We start from the raw sequence: 20,007 nt of genomic DNA, 5'->3' as shown, positions 1-20,007 counted from the left end.
TACTCGGAAATGGTTTTAGAATGAACTGCTAAGATAAGCTTCCTTGGACGTTTCTTCGTGTGGGAGGCCTGCGGGGCACGGGGCAAGGATTCGGGACCTTGTGATTTTGGCAACAACCCCTCAAATGCTCGCTGGTTGCTGAGTGGAGACTCGCAAGTTCAGCTGGTCTCAGAGAGCGGCGGGGGCTCCCGGCTCTCCGGCCAAAGCGATCGCCAAATTCCTGGCCCGACCTACTAGTCTCCCACCAATCCCGAATGGGGGTGCAGGGAGTCAGCAGGACGTAGGAAACCAACCAGATTCTCTCCACTTGGCCGGACCCCCAAGTCCCCAACCCGGTTGCAGCCTGACTTTCTGTGAGGGCCTGGAAACCCCAGGAGCAGCTAGATGTGCCTTCCCTTAAACTAGACACAAAACCAAATAGAAGGGGTGAGAAGTCTGGAGAGGGGCTTCGAGGGGGGAGAGGAGTGGTGGGGAATGGGAGGGCACACAAGAGGATTCTGCTGTGTTTCTTTATCTGGGTGGTGATTTGTACTAGTGTATTCATTTTGTGGAAGTGTATAGAGCTGTACAATTAAGATTTGCTCACTTATACAGGCAAGTTCCACTTCAATAAAATTGACATTGAAAATTATACATGTATATATCATATGTGTGTGTCTATACACACATGTATATACATACACCAGCCGTGGATCCCAGAGTCGGAAAGAAACCGGCTGCAGGCAAAGGACAGGGGTCCCCAGAAAACCCCACCGTTCTTTCTATCTCTAGTGTCTGGGACTTTTGAGAGGGATTTCTGGGTATGTTGGGAAGAGGCTAAGGCCCGTCCACCAAGGCTGAGTTTGCTGGAGGAGGGGGGCTGCGTTGCTGGTGCTGCCTGTACGGAGACTAAACCTTCTAGAGCCAAATGATTTCTGAGAGCAATGGCAAAGCTTTGTAATTTAGTCCCAATTTTCTCTCTCTCTCTAACACGCACACGATTTTCTAATTCACTCAAAGCATTTTTAAGAAATATTTTCCCTGAGGTCAGGGGAGGGGGGGTGGCAAGAGTGAGGGTATATGGAATGGATGCTGTTTTGGAAGATCAGTTGCTCCTCAGATTTTTTTAAAGACACTTCCTTCTGATAGACTTTTGCTTTCAGAAAATACTTTAGAAAGAGATCAAAGGACTCTCTCCCCAACCCACTTTCCCAGTGTCTTCAACCCTTACTTGTCTTATCACCCACGCCACTGGGCTCTGACGCTCTGTATACAGAGCAAGGGCAATTGGCTTTGAAGCCCCGGATTAAGCCGGGCCAAATCCTTGCTTCAGAATAACAAACAATACAGGTTCAACAGGAGTTCTCATCGGTAGCTCATTTTTCAAACGCAAATTCACTGTCACTAACACAAGCAACATTGAACTCAACAGGCTATGAAGGCTGATAGTGGAGATTTATCTGGTGGCAAAACCATGACCTAGGAGTAGAGCAGTCAAACGGTTAGGAAATTTTCATTTTTGGGAGGTTTATATTTAAATTTTTGTGGAGCTCACTTTTATCTATGTTTGGGAGAAAATGCAGTTTCTCACATCTTTCAAGCTTGGCAGGGATGTGAAGGAGGTAGACAGAGGAGGGGTCTGGTCTCTGCAGTAAACAGCCTTCTGGGTGCAGAGGCCCCTGAAGGGGACAGAAACTGGCTGGGAGGATTCTGGCCTCGTTTTACACCTGACATCAGGGGTTACTGAGCATTCAGAAATTGATGTCTCCCAATGTGATTGGCATTTTAATCCCCAGATCAAATGGTTTGAGAATCCGAAGTCACTATCCAATGAAGGGGACTATCCTCTACTTTGGCCTTCAGACCTTCATACCTTCAAGAGCTTATAGGCAAGAGGCTTGTGACTCAAAGACTCAAACTAGCTTGAGAAACATTGTTCCCCTTGTTTGGGACCTGCCTCTCCCTCAGCTAGATAGCAAGTATCGTGCCTCTAACCAGCCAGGGGGGTCTCTAGGGCAGAGCAACAACCCCATATTGGAGGGCCCTGTATCTAAGGGGAATTTCTCAAAGTTGGGTTTTTTTTTTTTTTTCTGGGGGTAGAGTATCATCTGCTTGGCTTGTGTGGACCTGGCAGCTGCTTAATTTTGCTTCTATCTATAAGAGCCAAGTGCCTTCCCTTCTCTGGGGTCAGGCTTATGTTCCCTCAGTTTACCAGCAGTCTAGGAATCTGCGATTCCAGGTTCAGGACAAGGGTTCAGGCCGTCTGCTGAGAAATGCAGGTGTTCCAGGAAGGGTGCCGGTAGAGACACAAAGAAGAGAACTGGGACTCCACAGGATGTTGAAGAACCACAAACCCAAGCAAAGCAAGCTGCCTCCTGTGGAAGGGAGGCAGTGAAGGGGGAGGGGGCCACTGGGATCAGAACTGAGAATGTGGTCTCCAAAGTCAGTGAGCAGCAACTCAGGAGGAAAGAGGGTCTGTGAGAACCATGGGGAGGGGCGACGAGGCTAGTGACTTTCTTAAGGACTAGGCCTGGTGCAAGAATAACTTTCTGCCAGAGAAATGAAAGGCCAAGACCGTGATGAAACCATAAGTGGTCAACCTCATCACAGCCATTTAAAAATTATTGTCATCATTCCCTGAGGCGCATCTCTAAGTGTCCACTAGGATCAGGCACAGACATCCGCCTGAAGCTGGTCACCTCTGGAGGTGTGTGTATGTGTGTGTGTGTGTGTGTGTGTGTGTGTGTGTGTGTGTTGGGGGAGGGAGGGAGGGAGGAGGACCCATACTGATGCAGGAAACCCCACTGAGGAGAATCACAAATGTCTTTTGTTTAAAACAGGCAGAGGCCAGGCAAACCCGAAGAACATGCAGACCATTTATTTTTGAAAGACAAGAATATTTCTGCTGCCTAAAAAGGGAAATTCTGGATCTTTCTCTTTCTTCTTTCCATCCCTCCACCCCAGCAGTTCCAATAAATAAATTCCCTCTCTTCATACCTATAATCCAGTCAACAATTTACCATACGCAGCTCACGTGACCCCCATTTGAGTCTCACAGTAACTAAGAAAAGAAGAATGGCAGGTAAGTCTACAGTCACCAGCTCTGTTTACCCCAGCACCATTGAGCCACGGGAAGTGTAGAAACCTGCCCAAGGGCACTCAGCTAGGAAGAGGCAAGGCTTGAGAGCCACTGTCTTCAGGACTATTCCAAGTGGCACCCTCTACCAGGTTTCCCTAATGCATCCTCCTTCCCCAGCCCCCAAATGCAGCAAATTCAGGCCCTGACATCCCCATGCTCCTTCCCCTGATAAGAGGCTCCAGGTGGCCTTGCCACCTACCAGGGAGCCTGACCAAGTGCCCAGAACTTACCCCCAGCAAAACAAAGGAAACCTCGCAAGTTCTGCCAGTGAGCAGACAAGAAGGACCACAGCACCCCTTCACTACACACTGCAAAAACTACCAGCTTTTTGCTTCTTTTCAACAGCTCACCCTTCTCTAAGCAGTTCAGCAGAGTTCTCTAAGAAGAAGAAAACTGCTGAGTGGGTGTCAGACATTTCTCTAATTACAATTAATTTTGGCTCACATGTATGGCATGCTCATATGTGCCAGGAGCTAGGCTAAGTGCTTTACATACTGTATTATTTTGCAGAGGGGGATGTGGAGAGGGCAGATACCCTGAAGCACCTTGCCTGAGGGTTGCACAGATGGAAGCAGCTGAGCGGAACTGGAAGCCACTGTGGTCTGACTCCCCATCCCTGGCTCTTGAGGCTTCGCCACCTTATTTCTTCGAAAACCCAATTATGGGCCCACAGACATTTTTACACCTACCCTGTCCCCCAGGGACTAGAATCAAATGTGAGTAAGTGGGGAGAGGGCAGTTCCTACACCTGAACTTTCCAGCTTCTCTGTCTGCAGCAATCCCCCTACACTGATAACCGCTGGCCTTGCCATTCGCGCCCCACCTGAGACTCCTGGCCCCGCTGGCCCCAACGAATCTCTCATCTTGCCCGGTCTGCATCTCCCTCCTTTCCCCTTCTCCTCGAGACTCTCTCCCACAGACACCAGCACATTTTAAAGATGTTTCCACTTTATAAATCATCATCTCTGGCAACCACCCGAGAGTTGCTCCCCAAACAACACACACACAGGGCCCAACGGTGCCTCCCCCTTGGCTGAGGTGGGGGGGCTGGCAATAGACGAGCAGCACCCCGAGGGATGAGAGGTTTCCTGGTTGCCACTGCCAGGAAAAGTTATGGAAGTAGGAAAACATGGTCCAGTCCCCTTCCTCCATCTGTTGAGGGTCATCTCCGGGTCCCCAATCAATGCAATCCTGAGAAACCAGGCAGGTCCCCAAAAGGAAGAGGACAAAGCAGCCCCCCTGGGGGCCAATAGTGCAGGGACTGGGACCTCTGGAGTCACGATCCTTATTTGCATTTTATTTGCATAGCGCTACCCCTCCCATCCTTCCAAGTCTGGAGGCTCCCTGGAGGAGATGGATCCTCCGGTGAAGTTCTGCGGCCCAGTCAAAAGCCGTGGTAGGACAAGGGGCTAAGACCGGAGTGGTGAAAGGAACTCCTGGCGCTCCTTTGGCAGGAGCCCGAGAGGACTGTCAAGGGAGCTCCTGGGGGATTCCCATCGCTCCCACCAGTCATCCCCATCCCCCAAATAAATGTCCCAGCGCTGACCTGCCCGCCTTGGTGATGATCATTTCGGTGCCCGCCTCGTGGAACTTCTTCCAGAGCTCCTTCTCATGCAGGCCCACCTTGATGTTCTCGATGGTCTAGGGATGAGACGGAAGGGGTCGGCCTGAGCGACGGCTCCATATGGAGCCCACAGAACGGAGAACACAGGCCCAAGGAACTGTGCAGAGTCCTGCCAGCCCCCGAAGCCCATGCCTCAAGATTTCGTTTCATAAAATTATCCTGTACCACTGGTGAATTTTTCAAAATTTAATCAGTAGCTGAAACCCACTCCTTCGGAGCTGCACCTATAGATGGTCCGCAAAGGACACATGCTGACCGTGCCAGGGTAGATGACACACTACACAAACATAAACACTCCACGTGGCGGGACACAGCCACAGGCTTGCGGACACACACAGACACAGGAGGGACAAACGCCCCTGCGGCCAGACTCGCGCACCCTCAGACTCTACGCAGACCCACGCAGGCCGAGGGTGCGCACAGACGGATTTCTTTCCTTTTGATCATCAGATTGTCAGTGTGACCTTCTCAGCGACGTCCCCGCGGCGGCTCCCGCTCGCACACGACCGGGATCTGTTCTTCCCTCCCGATGCCAGGCTTTCTTTCGCCCACGCCCTCTCAGCGTCGTCGGAGCCGGACACTTGGCCCGGGCTCGCCCCGCTGCCACAAGGGTCCCCTCCCCAGCCTGTCCCCTAGTAGCCCCAAGGGAGCGAAGCAGAAGAGGGACGAAAGGCAAAGAGCGGGAGCCCTGCCCAGCGGAGCAGAACGCGCAGTCCAGGACGCAGCCAGGTCCCCCGGGAAGCGAGTCTTGTCCTCAGTGGGGCGGATTGGCAGACGCAGGCTGCCCTGCAGACAGACCGACGCCCGACCTCTGCCCGACGGCCAGCGCGGCCCTACCTGCTCGGCGGCGGCAGCGGCGGCGGCGGCGTCGGCGCCTGGGCCCGGGGGGCTGCCGAGCGCGGCTCCGCTGAGGCCCGGCGCGGCCAGCGCGGGCTCGGGGTTGTTGGCGGCGTTGGAAGCGCTGGCCTCGCCGAGCGCCGAGCCCGGGGCCCGGAAGGCCTCCTCGCTCTCCGACAGGCCCTTATCCTGCAGCATCTCCTGCGGGCACAGCACACACCGAGTCACATGCCCAGGTCCACACTCGCCAGAGGCCCAGCAGCTCGCTCCAGCCCAGCCAGGGGACTTCGGGGCCGGGCGGGAAGGTCGCCCTGGCGCACGTGGACACCGCCCCCTTCTGAGCTGGGGGAGGGAGAAAATGCGGAGGGCAGGACCGTCGCCTCCACCGTCTGGGGTCTGGACTTGGGAGGGTCTGTGTGCGGTTCAAGGTCTGCCTGCCTCTGGGTGTGGGGCTGTGTGATGAGCAGGTCTGGGGGAAGGACCGCCCTCTCGGCATTGCCCCAGCTGCACCCCCAGTCCCTCCCTCCTGCTGGGCGCCAGGGGAGCCTGAGGCCTGGGTCTCTCTTCGAAGTTTCCTAATAATTGGGGTCCAGGCTCACTCTTGGCCCAGGGCAGCCAGGACAGTGAAACCAGGAGGCAGGGCCCAGGCTCCTGGGGCTCCACACCTGCAGAAAGGGCCTAGGGTTGGGCAGTTCCTCAGGCTCCTGCTCACCCATCTGCCCTCACCCACTCCCTTAGCAGTCAGGTAGAGCCTCCCTGAGCCAAAGGCTTTCACTCCTACACATTCCCACTCCCACAGACACCCTGTGTGTCATTCACACAGGTACACACTTCACACCCAGACACAAGCACCCACACAGAGTCTTCTAGTCACTCAAGCAGCCACACTGTCCCAGGGCAGCTCTGATTTAGGCCCTAAATTCAGCCAGGGGCCCCCCAGCCTTGCCCATATATTCACATTCGCTGGCTCCCTCAGTCCAAAGGGCTCTGCTTTGGGGCAAAGGATCCAGACCCTTCCCAGCTAAGGACCAGGCCAGTTGGGTGGGTCCAGTTCACAGACACAACCTAGTCCTGCCCACCCCACCCCTCCCCCCTCCCCAGCACAGCTATCCTTCCCCAAGAGTCTAGAACTATCCACCAGGCTGTCCAAGGCTGCAGAACCTGCTTTTCCTGCCTCCATCATGGATGCAACCGTGCATTATATCTGCTTCTTTCCGCCTCCCTGCTCTTCTCCCTTCTTTTGGGTCTGGTGCGGCTTTCTATGTGCCTGGCTGCCTCTCTTGTGGAAGAGTGTTCCCCCTTCCTCCTGTCTTCTTTCTGTTCTCTCCTGGATCTCCCTGAGCATCCCAAGGCCCAGGCCTCTGGCCATCCTGCCTACTGGTTTCCCCATCCCGGGTCCTAGACATCGGGCTCCCAGGGCCTCACAAAGTAAACAAGCCAAGTGCAACAGAGGGAGATAAAAAAGGGGCCTGGGCCAGTAGGGCTGGGAAAAGCCCATAAAGATAAAGCTGACAGCCCTCCCAGTCCTTGGTCCACAGGCAGCAGGAAACAAGTCTTGCCCGGCATGGCCAGCCCCAGTACCGGCCTTGGGCCACGTGCTGGTTCCAGCGGAGCCTAGGAAACCCAGAGCCCCCAGGCAAGGGGACATTGCGCGACCAGGGTAGTTGCACGCCCTGGCCCAAGACGCTGGTCCGAACTGTATCTGGGGTCAGAGGGATGGGCGCGGGCCATCGGCTGGTCACAAGCGCGGCAGACCACGGGGGCAGGAAGACGCGCCGCCTGGCGCGATGCTGTTTTGGCCACCGGGTCCTCTACGGAGCACTTGTCGCACCCGGAGCCGTGCAGGGCCGCCTTCTGGCTCATGCCCGGCACTCTCAGTCCTGGGCACTAAGCACGTCCGCGGCCGGCATCCACCGACGCGGGTCCCACCGCTCCCACCTGGGACGAGGGCAGCGTGGTGCTCTCCTTCCCCTCCGCGGGCTTCACCTCTTCCTTTTCTCTCAGCCGCGGAGACACATCTCGACATCGCGACAGCTGGCCCTCGCCCTCGATGGGGCTCCCCGCTAATTTCCTTTCCTTCCCTCTGGGCTGGCCCAGACTGGCCGTCCCTTTGGTTCCCTCGGACCCCGAGCCCCGGCGCACTGTACAGCCGCGTTCCACATCAGCCCGAGCCCGAGGGCCGCAGCCCATCGCGCTCGCCCCTCTCGCGGACCCCTTCGCGGACGCGCCGGCCGGCTCGGCGCGCTTTCGCTCCGTCCGTCGCTTTCAATCAATTCGCTTTCTAAAGAGAACAGCATTTTTCTCTTTACTCTAAGTTACTGGTGATATTTTTCTTGCACTGGGGAAATTAACATTTTGTATTATTTTAAATATTTTAATTATCTCTATTATGAGAGCAGTATTCGGGTCAGCTCGATAGCATTAAAAATATCACATAAATTATTAGAACCTTTTATTTTTAACACTGTATATTTAAAGTACTGGTTTGATTTGTTAATTCATCATTATTAAATATGTTGTTGCTCTCTGGTCCCTGCTCCATCATTCTAGGGCTTCCTGGTACATTAGTGACACAGTTACTAATATCTAGGTAATTACTAAATATAGTATTCCAGCAGGTCGTGTTAATCTATTGTTATTTTAATTTTTATTCCGTACCCCTAAAATGCTTCTGTTGCTGGCTCCTCAGTCTCTGTACTTTGTCACAGTTTCAATAACTTTTTATTTACCATAACTTGTAATATCATTGTTCTCAATATAGACATTAGTTTTCTTCACATCCTTATAATACTTCTTGTTATTTTATCATTATTTGTTTTGTTAGAATTGTTCACAATACTCCAGGTATTCTTCATCACATCGTTACAATATCTTGTTACTTTGTCATTATTTGTAATGTTACAATCTTAATTCGCTGGTTATTTTTCATCACATCATTACTCCTTGTTACTTTGTCATAATTTGTGATATTGCTGTAGTTCTTAATACTCTGATTATTTTTCATCACATTGGTACGATACTTCTTATTACTCTACCATTATTTATAATGTTGCTGGGACTATTAATATGTTGGTCATAAATTGTCATATTATTTCAGCAATTCTTGTTGCTGTCTTTGTTTATATTAGTATTGCTCTAAAGATTTTGGTTAATATTTATTATAATAATTCATAATAGTATCAATAATAAATTATATATAATACTCCATCAATACTACTAATATTAGTATTTTCCTTAATAGTATTTTTAATTGTTTACCCTTTTCCTACAGTTTTATCATTTGTTACTATTTCCTATAGTATCACTATTGATTTTATTTTATTTTATTTTTACTATTGATTTTAATACAATGGTTCTTATCACATTGTTCCTATATTTGGAGATACTTTGTCTATGATCCTTTTAAGTTTGTGATTACAATTTTCGCTTGGTTCTGAAAGTGACTATTATTTTACTGTTGTTTTAAAGTGTGAGTGCTGTATTAGTTTTCCACTTAGCCCTGTTTCTTTGGTAATTGCTCACATTCTGATACTTCCTGATCATTGATAATTATTTATATACAATGCTCCTTGCTTTAATTTTGACGAGCCCGTTGCATCAAAGGCTCTGAAGTCCAGGGTTCCGATCACACATTTCTTCATCGATATCGCCTCAAGCACCCGGGCCCTCTTCCTTGGCCTTTCTTAGTCTGCAAACACCAGTTTCAAGACCAACGTTCCTCTAGTCGCAGCTTAACCATGTTCTTTTGGCTCTGGCGCTGTTGTTTCTTTGCCCTTGGGTCCCTAGACCCAATTCATCCTGTTACTCGGTGGAGATGAGGGCTCGCGCCCCAAACCGCTGGAAGTAGGGCCGAGGCGGCAGCCTGATCTGAAGCACATCGCGGCACCATCCTGCAGCCTTGCCTTTCCCTGAGGTTCTTACCCCCGTCCCGTTACTCGCCTCTTTCCCAGTTCACTCTCCTCAACCCTGCAGCCTAACGCTGGGCTCGGGGTGGCCCCTGTCCCGCACTCCCGGCTCACCCCCATCCCCGCCGGAACCCACACTCACCCTAACTGCGCTGCAGCATGCGGAGGCGCCTGCGGCCCGAGGTTCACTGCAGGCTCGGGTCCGAGTGGCACAGGACGGCCTGGGCACCGACTCGGGGCCGCTGGGTCAGTGTCCCGTTGCCCGCCGCGCCCTCGGGGCCCGACACATCCTGACTCTGGAGCGGGCCCTTGATCTCCGAGGCTGCACTTTGGGGCCTCAGCTCCCTCCTCCTTCCTCCCTCCCTCCGGGGCCGCCACCCCCCTGCGCTGACGTCGCCGCTGTCAATCAGTCTGCGCCCGCCGCCCCCCGGGGAGGGGGGCTCTAGGGTCCCTTGGCTCCGCGGCCCCAGGACCCCGAGCCCCGAGCTGGCCGCGCGCTCCCCCACCGCGTGGCTCGGTGCCCTCCCTGCGGCCCTCGGCCCGGCAGGCCTGGCTGGGACAGGGAGCCCCGCATGGTTTAGATTAGAGGGGCGGGAAGAGGCAGAGCGGCCTGGCGGTGCCGCACGGCTCGCACGGAGACTCGACAACCAGGACCGAACGCCCGGAGCCGCAGCGCGGCCCGCACACTGGGGCGCGGCCCGGCCCGGCCTGGTCGGGCCGGGGGCCCACTTGCAGACAGCCGCCCTCCGCCGAGCCCCAGGCCGCGGGCTCCGCGCCCGCACACCCCGCGGTCCGAGACCCGCTCCCAACGGTGCACGCAGCGGCTCGGTAAGCCCACGTCCCGGGAGGCAGGCGCACAGCGCCCCACAGCCCCGCACTCGTCCACAGACCATGCCCCTCACACATTCTCACACCTACGCGCTCCGGCCCGCGCGCTCCTGCTCCCGGGCTCTGGGCGCGGGCGCGACGGCCAGGGCGCGGCCCCTCTGCTCACCGGCCCCTGCTTGTCCCGGCCTGGCGGACAGCGGCCGCCCGGACCCGGCCTGGCGCGCCTCGGAGTCGGCCCGCGGAGGTCACGGGTGAGGGCAGGCCCTTCGCTCAGGCGGGGAGGAGGCCGGGCCGCCAGGCCTGAGCGGCGGCAGCGGGGAAATGCCGGGCCGGCTTCTGAATCCGAGCCGAGGCCCAGGCTTCAAGGTGCCAGGGCTTGGCAGAGTCTCTGGGCGAAACTGCAGCGGTGAGGGCCAAGACTCCGCCAGCAGCCTCAAGATCCCAGAAAGCTGACGAGGAAGCCCAATCCCTGCCCCAGTCTAGGAAGCTGAGACCACTGCACTGGGAGCTACCCGGCCTCTGTGCCTCAGAAAGTCAGAAAGTGAGGCCCCCTCACTGCCTAGACCTCCCTGACCAACCTCTGACTCTCCACTCCCTCTGTCTCCACTTACCTCTATTTCTTTATGTCTGTCTGTACCTCTCCACAGGACCCTTGAGCTCCACAGGCAGACAGAGCCATGTGGACCCCAGTCCATGCCCAAGCCTCACAGCCTGTTACCTGCCCAGAATACTGAGGCAAGGCTAGGTCTGCCCACCTATCCCAAAGGCCCCGGAGTCCCCTGTCAATAGAATTCCCAAATTAGCTCCTTGCTCCTCAGCATGGGCTGCATCGTTTCCTCCACTGGTGCCTCCAATAGTTCCAATCAGCTTCTGTTCCTATCCAGATTTTTACCTCAAAATCAGATGGAAGGAGATAGGACAGGGAAATTCCTTCCTTGGATGGATCTGTCCCTTTTCTAATGCTAGGAAATGGAAAGCCAACATCAATGCCTCTCCCACTACCCTGCACTCAAAGGAGGAGGCAAAATACCAACTCAGAAAAGCCAGCTGCTGCTGTCAGGAGCCTGAGAACCCATCTCCACAATGGGCTCACTGCTCAAGAATCCCTATCACCTTTAGCAATACCAGATTCCACTATCCCATCTTCACTGCACAATTTGTCTGATGGAATCCTGAACCAGGAAGGGGAAGTAAGGTCTAAGGGATGGAGAAGCTTAATCTTCCTCCAATCCTGCCTTCTTCTGGAGTGGAGAAAGGAAAGGCCCTGGTGTTTCAGAGATGCCTGGGGAGTCATGTTTCCTGTGTTAGGGAGGACTGGATGACATGTCTCAGCTTCTGCTCCCAAGCCCCCTCCCATGCCCTCTCCAACAACCTGTAGGGAAATCCCTTGCAAATAAATAGTGTACAGACTAACCAACCAACTACTGTATGGAATGGTGCACAGGGAGGGCAGTGAATCACCAGATACCATGGGAAGACTACATTTAGGCCAGACTCTGGAAAGAATTTGTTGACAATCATTGGAGGAAGTTCATAATGAGACCATCTAGTGTTGCTCTTTAAAGAAACTAGAATGGAGACTTTCTGTAAGTGCAAGTCTTTCTGGAGATTCACAGGAGATACTCCAAATCAGTATCAACTAGTTCATGATGACATGGAAAAATGAGATATGCAAGGGACAGGCAAGGTTTTGGCAATGAAAAGGAAGGGGCAAACCAGCCAGCAAGTAAGAGAGAAAGGGAGGTTTTGTATACACATTCCCCGTTAGTAGAATGGAATTCTTTCTTTCACTGATTAACACATACATTTCTTTTTAACGTTTTGACATCTTTGAAATTTTGACATCTTAGAATCAAAGGTATTTAATTCCTTGTAGTGTTGTAGTTTAATTGGTATTTTTTTTCCTTCTTAGTAGTACATAAAATAATAGGAAATAGGCTGATAAATGGCCTGTGGGAGGAAAGAAAAAGACCAGTGTTTTTGTTTTTGTTCTTCCAAAATGGATTTGAGGAGTTCAAAGTATAAAAATTCTCCTCAACTAGCTAAGCAAATAGTTGACCATAACCAAGCATCTATCACACTGGCTTGGGTTGGCTGAGGGGAAAGCCCTCAGGTTTGGTGTCAGGCTCACCGTGGTTTTGAAACCTGGCTCCTCATTTAGCAACTGTGTGACCTTGGGCATGTCCCTTAACACTTAAATAAAATGGAGATAATCACATGGACCCACTAGCTTAATGTGAACTTTGGCTAAGTTAATGCATATAAATTCCTGACATGTGGTAGGATAGCTAATATGTTAGTTCCCAAGTATTTCTAAAATTTCTTTTATCCCACTTCTTTTCCAAAAAGGCTTGAGGTGGTTTATAACCAAAATAAGCTAATAAAAATACAAGAATAAAGGTGAACTAGGATCAAGGAGAAAGAATACATGCTATCACTAAGCGTTGACAAAGTTGCTATAATTGAGAACAAAATCTGGCTTATCAGCAGCAGGGCAAAAGGTAGTTCTCCATTTCAGAAATGTGGAAACAGTATGTTTTTGGTGAAGGGTGGGGAACAAACTTTCTCCTGGCCCTAAATTTTAAAGTAGTTTCTTTTGTCAACTTTTATTCTTATGTCTGTATAGTGTCTTGCTATTTACGAAGTGGTTTCACAACTACTATCTCATCAGATGCTGTATTAATTCCATTTTATCTCCATTTTATGGATTCATTCATCCAAAGTCCTTACTATGCTTACCATGTAAGTAAGTGCTCACTATGTGTCAGACACATAAAAAGGAAAGGCCAACTAATTGGTAAGTTTATTAGTTCTATTAGTTAGTCAACTGATTGGCTAACCAATTACTAACTGCAAATTCACTAATGAATAACCTGCAAACTTACTAATTAATCAATCCCAAGGGGAGCAGGGGCTGCAGGATAAACCTGAGAATCCCAGTCAGTGCAGTAACATGGTTTATCCAGAGGGGAGGGGAGGCTTGTTGAGCATGACTACTTCAGCTGGCTCCACAGTGTGGTGAAAAGCAAATTACAATTAAAAAATTTTTAAAAAAAGAAAAGAAAAGAAAAGCTTTTGGAGTATTTAGTAAATACCAATGTCAAGACCCACCCCAGACCCACTGAGTCAGAATCTTTGAGGATAGGATCAAAGCTGAAAATCACTGCTGTATGTCAATCATGGAAATCCTGTTCCCTGCTTTCCTAGTCTCTCTTGTAGCTAGCAGTGGGCACATGATCCAATGTTGGCCAATGAGGCCCGGGCAGAAGACTGGAAAGAGGAAGGTTGGGAAGGAATTTTTTGCTTTCTGGATGAAGGGGAAAACATAATCTTTTCTCCTGTAGATGAGATCCTTGGCATTCTCACTCTCTAGAGACCCTGATGCAAGGATGAAGGCCAATACGCTAAGGCTATCAGAACAAAAAGAAAGAGCCTGGGTTCCTGATGGCATCACTGAGCCAGTAGACCAGTGTCAAACTGCTTCTTATAACATGAGAAAAATAAACCCTATTTCTTTGCATCGTTGTTAGTCTGGGTCTCTGTTACTTACAGCCAAATACACTCCAGAGACATGTGTAAAGGTCCCAGCTCAGTGTTGAGTGAGTCCTTAGGCACTCCATAATGACAGATACATATCTGAACGTGTGTCCTTGTGCATTTGCACATACCTTCCCATTCAACTCCAGGACACAAAATTCCTCCACATCCCCTTCCCAGCCATGTTATTTAGTGTGTGCTATGATCTAAGGCCTGGGGGTCCTTAGTAAGTCCCCAAAAGGGAAAAGATGGGTGAGGAAGCAGGGAATTCACTTGTCCCCTATGACTTTATTGTTACCGAGTAGCCCCAAATCTTGGTTCTAGATTTTCCAGCCCACATCCCATTGGGTTTATCAAGCTAAGGCAACTGGGGTAGTGGAAGCAGGAGCTTGAGCTCCTTCTGGAAACTGGAGGATGGAGCAAGGGGAATGGGTAGTAGGTGGCAGCTGCTTCAGGGGCTTTCCCTCCTACCACAGGTGCAGTTCTGCTCACCCGATCTCTCACCCTGGCCTCCCGGGCCTTCTCCCACAAAGAGAATTAGGAAGCTTCCAGTGAGAAGAAACTGAGGACTGTGCTGCTCTGATCCCTGCTGGTCTGAGCCCCCTCAGGACTGAGGACAGAGGTAGTGATTTACCAATAGCACAGGTGAGTCCCTCTTATAACTCTCAGTTGAGGCACTACAGAGATAAGGAATGAATGATCAAATTTGCGTTTTGTATAGTCAGGGCTAGCAATCTAGGCCTTCTGTTCCAGAGTCCTTATCCATCGGTGGATTCTCTGCAGATCAGACTTTCTCCCCCATTACACTACATGCTCCTGCACTGCTACTTCTTTCCATTTCCTCCAGTAAGACTTCTCTGAAATGCACACTTATTTTACTACCTGTCTGAGGAAGTTATATCTGCTAGGGTCATATCGGGTAAAAAATATTCCTAAGTCAGAGAATCTATTGCATTATCCAACCTCCCTTTTCTTTCCTCCTCTTTCTGCCCTCTAGTCTTCCCAAGCACACACTATCCAAAACTGGGTCCTCGAGGTTTTTTTTTTAATTTGGGTCCTCAAGTGTTTTTTTTTTTTCTTTTCCAAATGTTTATTTATTTTTGAGAGAGAGAGAGAGAGAAGAGAGAGCACAAGCAAGCACACAAAAGGTGAGAAGGGGCAGAGAGAGGAGGACAGAGGAGCTGAAGCAGGCTCCATGCTAACAGCAGAAGGCCCTATGCGGGGCTCAAACTCACAAACCGTGAGTGAGATCATGACCAGAGCTGAAGTCAGACACTTAACTGATGGAGCCACCCAGCCACACTGAGTTTTTTTGTTTGTTTGTCTGTTTGTTTTTAATTAATTTATTGACTTAGAGGGGCGCCTGGGTGGCTCAGTCGGTTAAGCGTCCGACTTCAGCTCAGGTCATGATCTCATGGTCCGTGAGTTCGAGCCCCGCGTTGGGCTCTGGGCTGATGGCTCTGAGCCTGGAGCCTGCTTCCGATTCTGTGTCTCCCTCTCTCCCTGCCCCTCCCCATTCATGCTCTGTCTCTCTCTGTCTCAAAAATAAATAAAAACGTTAAAAAAATTAAAAAAAAATTTATTGACTTAGAGACAGAGAGTGAGGTGGGGAGAACAGAGAGGGGGACAGAGAGAATCCCAAGCAGGTTCAGTGCTGTCAGCTTGGAGCCTGATTTGGGGCTCAGTCCCACAAACCATGAGATCATGACCTGAGCCAAAATCATGAGTCAGATACTTAACCGACTGAGCCCTTTGAATGAGGGGCTGAAACAAATTAGGATTCAAGAATGAAAGAGTACACGAGCTACCACAGCGTCCTTGGAATTTGAGTTAAAAAACCTAAATTCAGGTCATCAGCAGGCTGTTAACAGAGGGACCTACAATATGATCTGCTTTAAGCCTGTTTCCTCACCTGTAAAATGAATTTAATAATAACAGCCACCTGAAAGGACAGTAGAAAGTATCTATTTATCATATAGATAATCGTGCTTGAAGGGCTCACAAAAATAGCTAATGTTTATTGAGCACCTACAATGTGTCTGACAGGAATCTAAGAGCTTTATGTGCTTAACCTCATTTCAACCTTACCACCTCATCAGGTGAGTACTATCATAGTCCTCATTTCAACAGATGAAGAAATTGGGTAATATACCCAAGGTCATACAACCAGGAAATAAAGTCAGGATTTGAATCCAATTAGTCTGGATCTTCAGTGACCATGTTTTTAAATATGCTGCTCTATGGTCATTTAACCTAAGTTCATTTCACTTGTTAAACAAGGATAATAATACCTCCCCCACTGCGTTGTTGTAAGAGTGTAAAATACTGCCTGACACATAATAACACTATTCTCATTTTTGTAAACAGGACTCTCCCAAGGTCTCACAGTAAGAAAAGAGGTCATTGGACACCCAAGGCTCAAGAGCCCAAGAGCTTAGCTATCATTATTGTTTATTTTCTAAAAAATAAAATACCTACCTAGTTTCTCTTAGTTTCTCTTTAAAAAACTAAAGACTTAGTTTCTCTTTAGACTACCCAAAGAAAGACAATACATCCTTCATGGTCCCAGAAACGCCATGCTCTGCCTCCCACTGACCCCACCAACCTGGCCACTGGAAGAGTCAGCAGGACTCATGCAAAAGGCTGCTCATTCACCAGGACACTTGGTAGTGGAATGGACAGCACTGGATACACAGACTGTACCACAAACTTTTCTTATGCAAAGACCATACTGATGGCCCTTTCTAGCTGGTAACACCATATTGGCCAAAAAAAAAGGCAGTGTTCACTAACCCAGGCACAAATGGGGATAAAGATAAGTGTGCTTTCATCTGAAATAAAATCCTCTATAACAGGCCTTCTTCCTTGCTTCCAAGATTCATAAACTCCCTCCACCTAGCTAATGTTTGGGAAGTGCCTCCTAACATCTAGCTTCAACCCCTATTGCTGCAGTTGGTCCTTTCTCTGTCTCTAAGGAATCAGAGGCATACTGGGGCTCTGTTAACTGGTCGTACCTCCACAGTAAGTTTCCATTCCCTCATTCAGCCACGGAAGCTGGGCGGATGGAGCTATTCAAAGAGCCCTGAGCTTAAGAGCTATGCCAGCACTGGCGCTGAACAGGGCACAGACCCCGTGTGCATTTCTGGGAGGCAAGGCTGTGGCTCGCCTAGAATTCAACAGACCCTAGAAGGGGAGGGCAGGGAGGAGTCCCCACGCTAGACCCCCATGTCCCTGTATTTTCTGAAGTTCCTCCTTTGAACACGTCCCTTTATTTATTGGGTCTCATTTAACCTCAGCCTTGTCCTCCTGAGGTCATTATTTGGTAGCTGTCACTCAGCCTGCTGTGACATTAACTTCATAATCCTATTGATTTCCTTCAAGTTATTTGGGGGTTTTCTCGACATCTTCCTGGGCCTGTAGGAGCTCATTCCCAGTTCTGGTCATTCCCGAGGAAGAGGCCCCAGGCCGTTAAGGATTTGCCCAGAGGCCCGTCCCGGGCGGGGTTCCTTGTTCCAACCCTGGCCCTTCCCAAGATGCGAGATTTGGACTTGCGAGGCCGTCTTGGTTGCTTAAGTGTGAAGTAAAGCGGCTAGGTGCCCACTACCACCTCCAGGAGCTTCCTGAGTGGCTACTGAGGCCGTCCTTCAGCTCAAAAGGCCTGGGCTTCACCAATCACAGCTTTGCTTAGCCTGGAACCCCGCCCCATACTCCATCTTGGATCCGGAGGGGTAAGGGGCCCAATCACCACCGGATGGGCGGGGGAAGCGGGTGAGGGTGGGGAGAGGTCGCCGCTAGTGCCCACGTGGCCGCCGACCTGTGCCTTCCCGCCACCTGCGGCCGGGGCCTGGCCCCTGTCGAGCTGCAGCTGCAGCTCCCAGACACCACCCCAGCCCGTCGCCAGGGGATTAGTGTCTGTCTGTGGGTTGGGACAGCCTCAGTGGGGGTTGTCCTGGCCCAGACGAAGGCTCCCTTCACCCTTCTCCAGGAGTGCCTTCCCAGAGTCCAGTTTGGGCAGAGAAAGATTGTGTTGGGGGTCTGACAGCCTGGGGTGCTGATCTCTCCCAGAGCTGAGGTGTGGGGTGACAGGAGTCCCCCTCCCCGCCAAGCCTGAGCCACATGTGCTGGGAAGTTCATTTCCCCTTGTTTTGCAGAACGGGCTCAGGGATTGACCCCAGGAATGACCCCAGTGTCAGGAGGCATTAATGATCTCCATACGGGCAATAAACAGGCAGACCGGCTGGCTTGGTGTGGAGGTGCCCTGGAATGGGGCTGCCTTATTAGCCTCACATTCGCTCATGGGTAGAGGCTTAATTAGCAAGGGCTCCCTCATCTGTCTCCCCTCCCCCAAACATCCTTGAGTTCAATGGGAACAAGGTTGGAGACACTGGAGTTCTCTGGCTGGTTCCTCTGCTCCATATGGGCCTCCTCAAGAGGCCGACTTTTCAGACTCGGACATTTGTCTACTTCTAACAGGACTTGGAAATTAGTCCTCCTGATAAAGTCTCTCTTGTTTTTAAAAGCCCCCAGAGGTCAAGTCCATGCATTCCGAGTCAGCTCACTTTTTTTGTCTAGGAACAAGAAGGCCTTGCTCTTCTTTAACTTAAATCTCTCCTGACTATTTGAGTTTGAGCCCAATTTTCCCAAAGGGAAATTTCCCAAGGGAATAAATAGGCGACTACCAGCCTGTATATGGGTGGGAGGTGGGGGGCAAACAGTCCTTAGCAACTGCCTAGACTATAAAAAGCACCATCTGATGTATCACATCTCTCTCTCCAAATCCCTCCATCAGGTTGGTTACTTCTTCTAGGTGTGTGACTTAACCTCTTTGGGCTTCAGTTTTCTGTATAGTTCACTTAAGATTCACCGAACCCTACATTCTAGGCACAGTGCTAAGCACTAGAAGAATGAAGCAGAGGAAAACCGAGGCTCTTCTTGAAGGGAGCTCCCAGTCTAGTGGGGGAGACAGACTTGTAAACAAATGCAGTAATAAAACGTGCTCAGGGCTGTAATCTAAACCCATACTGGGTATGATGAGAGTACAAAAGAGGGAGTTACCAACTCATCCTGCCTTGTTAAGGAAGGTTCCATGAGCAGATAACATCTGAGCCCATCTTTGAAAGATGAATACGTATGGGATCCTGAGAGACAGAGAATGTGAAAAGGGTATTTCAGGAAAAGGGAATAACCTGTACAAAGGCACAGAGAACATGTTTGAGGAACAGCAGAGCTGCAGTGACAGAAAATGAAGTTTCATGGGAAGGTAAAAGTTTAGAAGGACCTTGTAAGTCATGTTAATAACTTTACCTAGACAGCCAGTGTAGTACATTGAGCTCCACAGAAATAGCCAGGGCACTTGAGAGTCAGGCACTGGGTGACCTGAGCCTCACTGAGGAAAAATAGGGAAACAGGAGCAAAGGAGATCCTAAGAGGGATTCTGAGAGGCAGAACATCATCATATGCATTCTTTCTGCAAACTTGCCAGGAGGAGCACAAGACAAAGTGCAAAGATGTTTCAGTCAACTTTTCAAAGTTTTCTAAATAGTGCTCAGAAAGGTGGAAGACTTGTCTTCTAAAGAGAAAGGAAAATTCGAAGACAAGGTAAAGACCAACAAGGCTCAGTATGAGACATGAAAACCTGTATCCATCCCCCCTACAGGGGAAATAACAGGGAAGTTCAAGGATCCCAGTGTATCCAAGATTGGCCTTTGGCCTTTGGCCTTCATCTTGTTTTGTTCTGAGTATCATCCAAAAATCAAAGGAGAACATCTGGGCTTGTCCATTGGTGATGTTGCAAAGGACCTGGGAGGGACATGGAATAGCACTGCTGCAGATAACAGGCAGCCTCATGAGAAGAAGGCTGCTAAGCTGAAGGAAAAGATAGGAAAAAAGGATATTGCTGCATACTGAGCTACAGGAAAGCTGATGCGGCAAAAACGGGAGTGATCCTGGCCAAAAACAAGAAAAAGAAGTTAGGTAAGGAGATGGTGATGATGAAAAAGTTGGTTCTAGGGCAGTTTTTTCCCATGTCCATAAAGCATTTAACCCCCCAGAACTCACTACTTTTAAAGAAAAAAATTTACAGCTTTTTTTTTTTTTTTTAAATAGAGTTTACACACTACTGAATGCATCTTTAGCTAGCCTTATCCCCATGGTATTTT

At 50.3% G+C, this 20,007-nt stretch overlaps 1 protein-coding gene and 1 pseudogene across 3 annotated transcripts in view; one reads left to right on the top strand and one right to left on the bottom strand.

Annotated features, from left to right (window-relative positions):
• Window positions 1–10,505, bottom strand: part of TBX4 (T-box transcription factor 4) — a 31,512-nt gene extending 21,007 nt beyond the window's left edge. The window contains exons 1-3 of one of the 3 annotated variants that reach the window (XM_045488192.1): window positions 10,403–10,505; window positions 5,580–5,780; window positions 4,665–4,759 (exon numbers count right to left, since the gene is read on the bottom strand). In XM_045488192.1, coding sequence (XP_045344148.1) covers window positions 4,665–4,759; window positions 5,580–5,777 — 293 coding nt within the window. In that variant the 5' untranslated portion in view covers window positions 5,778–5,780; window positions 10,403–10,505. Of the gene's footprint in view, window positions 1–4,664; window positions 4,760–5,579; window positions 5,781–9,626; window positions 9,762–10,402 lie in introns of those variants that run through there. The other 2 variants (XM_045488193.1, XM_045488191.1) reach the window with 2 other exon arrangements.
• LOC123604237 lies at window positions 10,376–19,971 on the top strand (annotated as a pseudogene).
• Window positions 19,972–20,007: the final 36 nt, after the last annotated feature.

Source organism: Leopardus geoffroyi, chromosome E1 (assembly GCF_018350155.1).
Source record: "Leopardus geoffroyi isolate Oge1 chromosome E1, O.geoffroyi_Oge1_pat1.0, whole genome shotgun sequence".
In the NCBI taxonomy this organism is placed as follows: Eukaryota; Metazoa; Chordata; class Mammalia; order Carnivora; family Felidae; genus Leopardus; species Leopardus geoffroyi.
The sequence above is the reverse complement of the archived record's forward strand: the minus strand, read 5'-3'. Positions and strand labels throughout refer to the sequence as shown.